The 11785-nt window shown below is 44.4% G+C and overlaps 1 protein-coding gene across 11 annotated transcripts in view; it reads left to right on the top strand.

Moving 5' to 3' along the window:
• The window catches only part of Dlgap1 (DLG associated protein 1), a 791676-nt gene that overhangs the window by 541917 nt on the left and 237974 nt on the right, over positions 1–11785 (top strand). Inside the window, exon 1 of one of the 11 annotated variants that reach the window (XM_005367567.2) lies at positions 6126–6210. The exons of the other annotated variants lie outside the window; for them this stretch is intronic. Coding sequence (XP_005367624.1) covers positions 6160–6210 — 51 coding nt within the window. The 5' untranslated portion in view covers positions 6126–6159. Of the gene's footprint in view, positions 1–6125; positions 6211–11785 lie in introns of those variants that run through there. 11 annotated transcript variants of the gene reach the window in all.

Raw genomic sequence — 11785 nt, 5'->3', positions numbered from 1 at the left:
GCTCTGTAGACCAGGCTGGTCTCGAACTCACAGAGATCCACCTGCCTCTGCCTCCCAAGTGCTGGGATTAAAGGTGTGCACCACCACCGCCCGGCTGCCTTTCATTTTTGTTGTATTGCTTTTGTTGCACAGAGTGGATTCCAAAAAACGTGGGGAGACTTAGTTTCTCTGAAAGCCAATCCTGTTAACATTTAGACATAATTTTACCCTGGTGCTTTGTTCTGAAGATGATTTTGTCCATGGAAGCTTGATATATTCCTTTATTTATCATCCAAGTTTATCTTACAAAGTAAAAGATAAAGCCAAGCACAGTTAGGTTGGTCCACCTCTTAGTGAGCCGTTCTTTCTTCCCAGAGACCTTCCACTGAACACATAAGACATTTCATTTTGAAGATTCAGATGTATTAGCATCTTCGGGAGTTTTGTTGTTTTCGCTGACACTGTGACAGCTACTGCCGCCACCATTTCTTTTACTCGTCTTTATGATTATTACCCATGCTGCATAGCTGAGGAGATGGCTCAGTGGGTAAAGGCGCCTGATATCTTTGCAAGAAAAGTGCAGTTCCCAGCACCTACTTTGGGTAGCTTGCATCCGTCTGTATCTCCAGCTCTAGGGGAACCTGATGGCCTCTTCTGGACTCAGATGGCGTGTGTGTGTGTGTGTGTGTGTGTGTGTGTGTGTGTGTGTGTGTGTGTGTGTGTAAATGCACACACATGCATATGCACGTGTATGTGCATACACACTAAATAAAACCAAATCTTTTTTTATTTATCCAGATTGGTTTTACAGTCCTGGCAAAAGCCCTTCATTATAATTTGAGCACAGTTCCCTCAAGCTTAATGTATTTAGGTTAAAAGGAAAAATGTCTTCATTGTGAGAATTACTACTAATTCAGTAAGTCTTCAAGTATTTTAAGTCAACATGCTGCATGGCCGCTAACTTTCTAAGGAAAACGTATATGTTCAGCTAAGAGCGTTTTTAGGCTGCGAGAGATAACCAGAACAGGGAAAGAGATAAAAGGGCCAGATTTATAAACCAGAATACTAGTAATGGTGTCCCACATAGAATCATAGGCATTAAATTATTTCTTCTAGTAGCAATTATGCTTATTACCTATACTCCACATCCTACCAATTTAAAAGCTGTGGCCTTTATTCAAATAATACTAAATTCTTACTCTTGCTAGGCCCCAGGTAAACGCGCAGGTTACAGTGATAGCCAGAAACAAACGTGACTCCTCGCTCAAGCTCCCTTTCATGCAATGATGAAATAAACAATAATTAGCCACACAAGTGAATGCAAACTGTAATGGCTGTTGCTGACCTATTCTGAGGACTCATCTCTGGTTCCCCAGTAATGTGCTGTCTGAAATTGGTGCAACCCTTGCTCCACGGATAGGAATAAGGATCTTCACAGACTCTAGGGTCAAGGCAACTGCCCTCCCTAGCACTTCCATCAAGACCTGGCCCACCAAACAGACTGTGGTCCCGAATCCAGAATGTTTCCCCCTTGCCTACCTTCCTGAGGGCATCTTCTACATACCCTTCCCTAGTGAGATGGATGGCCAACAGGAAGTCAGGTCTACTGAGTGAGAAAGATTAATCCCAGGCAAGTCCTCTTGAACATTTCAAGAGTTTAGTGACCTGTGTGTCTGTTAATCTTTCTGCTTCTGATTAAATATCTCTCCATAGCTATTCCTTGGGTCAATGCTGCTGTAGCACGGTTCAGGAAGACACAGCCTGAGATGAGGATAAATGGACAGCTGGTATAAATAGGACGACAGGTGTGGGGGATCCCGTCTGAGCGGAGCAACCGAAGAGTGAGAATCCAGCGAAGCTAGATTGCCAAGATGGTAGATGAGTCTGGAAAGATAAGACCTCTTCAAGACCCCAAAAGTCAAACTTAATTCTATATTTTTTTAATGGGGGAAAGAGTATAATTGATATATACTTTACACCCTGAAAGCATACCTCAATGTGTCATGGGAAGAAAAGAGTGTGGGAAGGAAGAACCAGAGAATGAACAGCACACCAGTACAAAGGATAGAGGACAGCCAAAGCCAGGTGTGTAACTGGAGCTTTCTCTTCCCACCTGGTCCCACAGCCACCTTTAAAATAACCATTGTGAAGCTTAATATTAATTATAAACTTTTTGGTTATTAGCTCAGGATTATTATTATCTAGCTCTTACAGCTTAACCCATTTCTATTATTCTGTATTTTACTGCGAGGCCCGTGGCTTGTTACCTCCTGTCTTGATTCCCAACGACTGCCGGCATCTCCCCCATCTCTGCCTTCTTTCTCCCTCTATCTCTGCTTGGGTTTCCCATCTAGCTATATTTGCCCTGCCATGGGCCAAACCAGCTTTATTTATCAACCAATAGGTGCAACACATATTTACAGCATACAGAAAGTCATCCCACGCCATAGGTGTGCTGGCAGGAGCCTGACTTACAGCATTTCAGAGGCAAATAGGAAAGTAGAGAGTTTAGGGCCTGAGCTGCTTGGTGATGGCTTAGGTTACAGAATGAGAATCTGTTCTCAGAAAAAAGTAAACAGAAACGAAAAAAGAACACGGTGACCAGGACTAAGATAATGGAAGTGGCAGTGAAGAGCATAGATCATTTCCAAACATTCCAAATCCATGGTTTAGGGATGTGAAGGAAGATCAGGGAAGTGTCCATAGGGTACTTGTGTTCCCAACATACTTAAAAGATGGCGGTTCCATTCACCGAAGTACAAAATTCTGGAATCCCCCAGTGTTTGCTCTGTGGCTGCAGCTGGAGGCAGAAAGAGTCTGATTCTGAAGAACCTATGTGAAGTTATCGTGTGCCTAAATTTATGGTCACTGTGAAAAGGAAGGATACACTTAAGATTTATCTAAATGAAGAAATGGTCCTCAAGTTCAGATTTCTCTTGACTTTGCCCCATCATCTTTTCTTTTTGTTGCAAAGATTCTGCCCTTTGACAGAAGAGGAAAAAAGCAGGAAGATAAAAGTTCAACAGCTTGCTGTTTGTCTTCCCTTCCTTCCTCCCCACTGCTCCTCCCCCTCTTCCTCCTCCTCCCTCTTCTTCATATGTTCACATTAAACCATCTGGACCAAGCCTTTGCCCTCTCCTTCTAACTTATTTTAACTTGCGTGTTTTAAAGGGCCTCCTTAACATATTTAAAGGCTTCATTTCACTCTGGGGCTTAGTCTTAGAGATCGTCTAGATCAGTGGTTCTCAACCTGTGGGTTGTGACCCCTTTGAGGGCCAAATGACTCTTTCACAGGGGTTGCCCAAGACCATCTGCATATCAAATATTTACATTATATAACTGTAAAAAAAATCACAGTCATGAAGTAACAAAATGTTTTTATGATTGGGGTCACCACAGCATGAGGAACTGTATTAAAGAATCACAGCATCAGGAAGACTGAGAACCATTGTTCTAGATGCTCCCACTTCTTTGATTCTGACTCCACTGGCTCTGTTTAAGACACATTTCCTTAGTCTGAGCAGTCTGGTACCCTCAGACTTGCTTCCACGGAATTTCTCCTTGTGTCTTCAGCTAGACCCTGATGCCATCCTGATCAAGTTTTGTGGTCCTGCTTTCCTTCTCAAATTGTCTGTGCTTTCATGTTATGTTATCGGCCCCCAGCCTGGAGCTGGTGATAGAGCGCTCAAGGACCTAGATTCCGTCCATACTACTGAGAGGAAAAGGAAGAAAGAAGGAAGAGAATGAGACTCCACCATCTTATTCTCGTTTCATCTTTATCTTCCTTCGATTTTCTCTTTCCTTTCGTTCTCTTCTTCTAAGTTAATACCTTTAAGACTGACCGTGGCAACTTACTGAGATCCTACTTCAAAGATGAAAATAATTTTTAAATGGCTAGCAATATAACTTAGTGGTAGAGTACTTGTTTAGTCTGTACATGTGTTCAATCCCTAGTACTTCAGAGTGGAGGGGGAGGGAGGGAGGGAGGGAGGGAGAGAAGGGCAGGAAGGGGGAAGGAGGTGAGGTGAGGTGAAAGAAGAGAGGAGATGGGAGAGGAGAGAGGGGAGAGAATTAACTATAAGATAGGCACAATGGCACATGTCTATAATATTAGAATTAATGAGGCCCAGGCAAGAAAAGCACAAGTTATAAACAAGCCTAGGATATAGTGAGACTATACCTCAAAAGAAAGCGAGAGGAGGAGGGAGGGACACAATGAAACACCACATAGATATGTATTTAGCTCTGTCTGCATCTCTCTAGTCCTCAAGGCTCCTTGCTGGACTCACCTTTTCTTTCTTCACTTCTTCCTTTCTGCCTCTACAGGATTAACTGCATACGGATAATTCATGTGACAATAAGCACTAGATGACAGTGATTCCATTTTCTTCCTTACACAGTTCGCATTCAGTGAACATGAACTTCAGCTATTTAAGATGTGTAATAGTTTAGTACAGTCCCTAAATTGTGCAGTCTTTACTACGTGCCTAAGGAAAAAGCATTTTCATCCTGGTACCGTATCATTCACTTCCCGCCAAGCCCTACCTCAAGTCTAACACAGCCGTGAATAATCTATGTGCTAAGACTGTGGTTTCCACTATTCTGGACATTTCATTATAAATGGAACCATAAACGTAGAACATATCTTTTGTATTTGGATTCTTTTTTCTTTCTTATTTTTTTCTTTTTTCTTTTTCTTTTTTTCTTTTTGTTTTGTTTTCTTTTTGTTTTTCAAGACAGAGTTTCTCTGTCTCTTTGGTGCTCTTGTAGACCAGGCTGGCCTCAAACTCACGGAGATCTGCCTGCCTCTGCCTCCTGAGTGCTAGGATTAAAGGCATGCATCACCACTGCCCGGCAATATTGGGATTCTTACAAATGGTATGCACAACAAACTTACAGCACATATCACTACTTCATTTCTTATAGATCTACTGCATATGTGTTAGCCATTCGTTAGCTGGAGACTAGGGCTGTTTTTACTCTTGGCTGTTGCAAACATAGCACTATGAAAGCTCTGTATATGGATTCCTGGGTGGGCATTTACTTTGATTTCTCCTGGAATATATTCAAGGATATAACAACGGTATCACATACTAAGTTTGCTAAACGTTTAAAGATAAGTCAATCGCTCTCATTAAAGGCATCAGTACTCATTAATTCAGGGGAGAACTCTCAGACTTGGCATCATACGCTGCCAAGAACAAGAAGGTGAAAGACTCTCAGCTCTGAGGCTCCAGGCAGGGACAAACATTACAGAAGGACATGATCACCTCTGAAGTTCACACTGGACAACCACATGATCAAGTTACAAAAACAGTTCTTCAAATCTCATGCTTTGAGTTAGTGATTTCATCTTGAGCACATACAGAGGTGTTGTGTGGTCCATGCAGCCCAGGGGGTACAGGTTAGCATGCCTGCTTCCATTGCTCAGTCATGTTATCCTGACCCACTGACAACCCAGAGATTCTCTTCCTGCTGTGATTGGAAGTTTTCGTTGAGAAAGCTTAACTTCACTCAGTGTTTATTCTAGATAAAATTCATGAATAAGGCAATATTACTTCCACCGTCTTCTAAATAGGAGTGGGGGAAGATTACTGTGCAGAGAATGTTTAGCTGTTGATATTTGACTCCTGGATCTCCAGGTTCTCTGTGTGTTTGTCACGTGGATGTTCTATCCACTTGGTGTGTGTACACACTACCATCAAAGTTGGGAACTGCATCTAGCGTTTTACTGCTACAGAGACAGCCAGGTGTGCTGTGGTTTGCAAATTGCAGGACTCCGTAGCTCATGTGGCCTTCTCTCTGACAGATGGCAATTACCCCCATATATGCTGTAAGGTGAATCAACGCCCCAAGGACTCACCAAAATAATGAAAGAGAACAGTGTCATTTTGCTAGGACAGTGACCCACAAAGCAAGCGCCTGTCCACTGCTCTCCACACCTGGGCTGGGGTGTCCCCTAAGAGACAGTCATCCACGGGTGGACTTGATTTCAGCTTCCTGTGAATGAATCCAGAAAGTTGCGAGTGGGGACTTGTGACAGATGATCACGGCACTTTCTCCCTCCACCCCCAGCCCTGTGTTTACTGCCTGACTCGCACACTTTGCCTCAGCAAATCATAGGCAGAAGCTGGAGGCTCTCAGCTGCGTGCATACACCAAATCAAAGCTGACATGAATAATGAACTTAATTTTCCATAAGGACATTCTGTTTGGTGTCTCAGCTAATAAGGTAAGCTAGTAGAAAGGCTGGGCTGGGGGTGGGGAGGGAATAATTTCTTCATGCTCGATCTCTGTGTTAATCTATAGTTTTTCTTTTAGCGTAATGGAACTAATCTCACACTTAATGCTGGCTGTGACTTTGGGGTGAAAATTTTGTAACGAGTTTCCCCCACTGTGCCCTCTTGAGACGACAGCTTATGATATCAAAGAGTCTGGGGAGAGACACAGCTTTTAATAAGAACAATGTCATATTTTTTTTTATCATCTGTGGCAGAGAATGAGTTTAGTTAAGCAGGAAAATACTTCAATTCAGCCCTGACTGACTAAAGTATTTAAGCGTTGACTGTTGATGTTTACCATGCTGTAAATTGACAGTGAAATTTGTTCTCAAGAAAGCAGGCTATAGCTATGTCACGTTGTTTTCTGAGCCGTTTCATTTCTAAGTATGTGTTATTCTAGAAAAGGTAGTAATTTTCAGTTGCTAAAATTACCCCACAGAGTTGGTTTAGGTGGATTTTATTTTGTGGGAGTGTATTTTTAAAATTCCAGTGTAGTGGTAATGTGAATTTTTCTGTAACTTTCTCCCTTGTCCCTGGCTGTAATGTTTTCAGGACATATGGAAAACGTAGTTGTTCCCAAGTTCATGGAAGTCAAAACCATCATATCTGAGACTTTTCTCATTACCCTGACTATAATCTATAATATCTCATAAACAAGAAGTGAAGAAGCAGTCCCTGGGTTGGCTTCCCTTGGCAATTCTGCTCTGTGTGTGTGTGTGTGTGTGTGTGTGTGTGTGTGTAACACGAGAGTCTGGTTCTGTTTGAATCCTTCCATGAATCCCTGAGGCGAGCAAGGGTTTATGAAGATAGAGAAGAAATTGTGATCTGGTCTAAGAGGCTGACAAGGGAGGCAAACAGAATCAGGGTTTGTGTTTGTAGGCATTCTGGGGTGGCACCGCTGTGTCATCTGAAAACCAGATGCGAGTCTCCTAAAGTAGGTGACCTCAAAAGGCATTGGAAGGTCTACTCATAAACGGCCGAGCACACGGGGATTTGGGAGAGATAGAAAGGAGCTATTCTCTTGTCCCTCTCGTCTCGTCTTTGCGCTCTGGTTTTCTGTATGGGAAGTGACCTGGGGGCTCCCGGGTTTGTTTAGTGAAGCTCTGAACATCACAGTGACATTCCATATACCAGTCTCTCCCACCTCCTCACCACGGACTCTGGACTCCGTTATCTCTGGGAGTATAAACAAGGTTCAAAAGTGTGGGCACAAACATTTATCCGCCAATAGTAGCTTAATACGACCTAAACTATTTCCCAAGTCCCACCTCCAAATTTGAGGCACTCCTCTTGAGATACTAGTTTAGTAGGGAAGAGCGTGGAATTTTAGTCTCTCACAGTTTATTTTGTAGAGCAACACAGCACATGTTTCCTACTCATATTGCACGGTTTTAAAATATGTTCAATTTCACAGCTATTCAGTGTGTAGAGCTTTCTCCAAGCACACGTTTGGGGTTTGAAAAGCCTTTCTTTTATCTTCCCCCTTTTCCTCCACATCCTTCCTCACACCTCAGCTCTCTAAAGTTCCCTTAGCTGCCCCAGGCACTGTTTTCCCTTCTTTTTCCTAACAGCCCCCTTTCTCTTCCCTAAAGTGGCTCTAATTCAGAGCTGTAGAATGCCCCATGTCCGTCTGAAAGCTGTGGGAAGTAGAAACCAGCCCTGTGTGATCACTGAATTGTGCCATTCAGTTCCTGCCGCTGGTGAAATAAGAGTTACACACCCCGTGACTTCTATGCACTCTCGTTTCCTGAAACCAACTCAGTGGTCAAAATGAGCAAGATTGGTCAGCACCGCTCACCGCTCATATGATCTTTGTCACTATAGCGACTATGGTACGTAAGGAATAAACATTTCTGCCCTTTGAGGTTGTTTTATTGGCCACGCCACATGCAAGCCACGTGTTATTTACACAGTTGAATGTTAATTCTTTCCGTGTTATAATAGAGGAAATGGGTAAAAAGCAGGAGCCTCACATTGTTCTCTCACACACAAAGACCAGGAACAGCCACCAGCTGCAGACAGTGGTGATCAGGTGGCACTTGGTCCAGATGGTCCACCGTCATAAAAAGTTCTTGGCACTGTGGCCAAGCAGCCCGACAGAAGGCAGCGAGCAAATTTGTTCCAAATACACGTGAAGCTCATTCTTGAGCACAATGAAGATCAGCCACAGGGAGAACAAAGACGAGAAAGACTAAAATATGTCTAGACTCGGTTATTATTGTCAATATGGCCTCATTTATTTTACAGACTATAGAACCCAAGGATACCAGGATACAAAACTAAAGTATATCAGATCTATAACTGTAGCCGACGTCCTCCATACCATCTTCTCCTACTTCTGTAGCCTACTTCTCTCTGTTCTTATTGCTTCAGTGTGGAAAGTAATGGGTTTCTGTATGAAATGTCTTCATACACGGATATCATTTTATATCATTTTTATTCATGCCCCAGTCTCTCTTGATCTTCCCCACCTTCCTCCATCTTGCTGGTTCCTTTCCTCTCCATGTCGCTCTTCTTCAATCCAGCTTACAAAACATCTCTGGTACCTCCTCCCCTTCCCCTTACTCTCATGTCCTCGCTTCTTGGCACTGATAAGAGATGAATGAGGAGGAAAACCACCAAACTCTGGACAGCTTACTTGTCTGTTTCTCTCCATTCATCTACCAATATCCTAGTATTCTAGTCCAATCTCTGTCATTGCCTAGATTGTTGGGGGAGGGGGTAGATGGTAGGTCTTCCTGTTGGTTCTTCCTCAATCCACTCCACTCTGGAAAACAGAGCCAAAGGATCTTTCTGAAATACATACAGAATCACTCTGCTGAAAAGTCATTCAGTGAGCCAAACATGGTGGCAAACTGAGAGGCCAGGACAGGATGAGTTCAAGGCCACCCTAGTGACACAGCTGTCTTGAGGCCTGCTTGAGCAGCATAGTGATGCACTCTGTGTGACTTACAGAGAGAGATTGAGGCGGGGAGAGAGAAAAGGGTGGTCACTAAGTGATTCCTCTTTACCCCCACTATAGAACTGAGATTCCTTAATGTGGCAGGTGACATGGCTGGGACCATTTTCCTGCTCCTGTATCTCCTTCCTCTCCCGCGTCCACTCAGCACTTCCAACATTCTGGTCTGTTTCCCTCGCTTACAGCCATCATGGACGCTCACCCGAGACCTTCGCACAAGCTGCTTCCCTGTTGATCCTTTTTTCCGTCTGCCTCATTCCCTGTTTCGTACTGTCCCCTTTCTCAACCTGCTAGTCTCTTATGAGATGTCATTGCCTATGGAAAGTCCTCCCTGATGGCCCAGATTGGAGCCAAATGCTGTATTAGTTGCTTTTCTTATTGCTGTAGCAAAGTTCCTGACAGAAAACCAGTCAAGGGAAAGTTTGTCTTGGGTTTTTGGTGGCAGGGAAGACATGACAACAGGCGTGTGTGTCTGCTGGCCACACTGCATCTGCAGTCAGGAAGCAGAGCAATGGATGCCAGCGCTCAGCTCTCTTCTCCTTGTGTTCTATCTGAAGGATGGTGTCACTCACATTTATGGTGGGTTCCCCTCCTCTGTTAGACCTTACCAGGAGCATCCTCATAAACACATTTGGTGACTCCAATTCCAGTCCTGTGGACAATGAAGATGATCCATCACGGGTCCCCTCTTACATCACGGGCCCCCTCTTACATCACGGGACCCCTCTTACATCACAGGTCCCCTCTTCCATCATGCCCTTATAGCATCCGTCACTTCTCTGCTGTGAACTTCCTCTTGTGTGTGGAATTGCCCATCCCATGGCTACCTCTTCCTCTCGCCTAGTAGTTCCATGAAAACTGGTGCCTAGACTCATTCATGGCTGTAGCCCATGATCCAGCACACTGCCCCTGACACAGTAAAATCTGTCTGAATACATACCATCTAGTTAACAGTGCTAAACTATGACCTGTGGTCTTCTGGGCTGCAGAAACTGGATGTTATTCAGCCCTGGAAAGATAACGCCAGGATGGTTCTTCTGCCATTCTGTAAATGAGCGGCCTACCATTTGTGACATTGTTATTAAAGAACTGGCCCTTCAGTGTGTTTGACACCAAGGACCAACTCTTTCTATCCATGTTGCTGCAATCCTCTGCCTTCTTATGATGAAAGAAAAAGGCCTATTCTTGATGTGTTGTGCTCATAGAAAAAGCCTGAATTTTTCTGTAGCAACCAGTGTTCCTTTGCTTCCTGACCTCCAGCAGTCGGCCCTGCCCTGGGAGTATGTCTCCCTTATTGCTGGCTGGGGAGTACTTTCTTTGTGCTATGGCTTTCTTTGTTCTCTTGCTTTCTCCTTTGGCTCCTCCATCCACAGGGTCTACAGGAACCTCCCTTGCTTCCTGTACAGATGGAGTGATTGAGCTCTTTGTCTCGGCTTCATTTCCATTGTTCTTTTGTGTAAGGATCATTTTCCAGGTCTTGCCCTGTGATTACTCTTTCCATAGCACTTTTTGCCCAAACTCCTTCAGTCCCCAGTGTGTTTCAACCTCAGCCTGATGTTAGCCGACCCAGGGAGCTTCCGCTACTCTTTATTGGGTTACTCGCTACCACCCAGCCCCCTAATTGGCAGAGTTCCCTATGGAAGAAACACCTGGGGGTGCTGCTAGGGACGTGAAATGTACAATGTCTAAGAAGTTTCCACTTTGTACTGGCCATGGTAATCTTCGGAGCCCCTGCTGTGCAAATCAACCCCCACGTGAACATATCAGCACTGAGCGGAGCGTGAGTGAAAGCGTTCGGGGCACAGCTATCTTGAAACCATCACGTTCTCCAGTTTCCTCATCCATGCAATGGAGGTGACAGTGATGTCTACATCATGAATGGTGGTGAGCACAGAGTAGTCAGCCGGTGGTGTGAGTGGCCTCAGTAAGTACAGGAGTGAAAGCCCATGCGGCCACGTCATGGTCTTCGGAGTGTATTGGTTATCTTCGTAGTAAATAGGACTTTGCAAATGTGATTACATTAAGTATCATCATGGGTGGGCCCTAAATACATATACTCATAAGTAACGTGGTAGAAAGATTTTTGAGCACAGAAGTCAATTTGACTCAAGAAACAGAGATATTTAAAGATGCCACACTCCTGGTTTTGAAGATAGAGAGGCCATGAGCCAAGGAATGCCACTTTAGGCAGTTAAAAGGGCAAGGAAGGACATTCCTCGCTGCTGGGATGGGCCTTTCAGCTCATCTATCTGTCTAGACTTCTGACCTACAGAACTGTGAGCGAATAAATGGGTGTTGTTTGCTAGTGGGTGGGCTATGGTGGCATGGGTACGCAGCAGAGAGAACAGATAGAGCTGTTGGCATTTTGGGAAATGAAAGACGACTCTTCAAATGAGCTGATAGAGAGAAATAGGACGTGAATGAGAGGTAGATGGTACTACAGGGGTGGCGGACCGAGGAGCAGAGGCCCTCGAGACAGCCAGTGCATGGGAGGGTACGGGAAGGGCTGGACCGCTGCACCTCAGCTAGGGACAGCCAGTGCATGGGAGGGTACGGGAAGGGCTGGA

The sequence above is a fragment of the Microtus ochrogaster genome, unplaced genomic scaffold (genome assembly GCF_000317375.1).
Source record: "Microtus ochrogaster isolate Prairie Vole_2 unplaced genomic scaffold, MicOch1.0 UNK20, whole genome shotgun sequence".
Taxonomy (NCBI): domain Eukaryota; kingdom Metazoa; phylum Chordata; class Mammalia; order Rodentia; family Cricetidae; genus Microtus; species Microtus ochrogaster.
The sequence above is the reverse complement of the archived record's forward strand: the minus strand, read 5'-3'. Positions and strand labels throughout refer to the sequence as shown.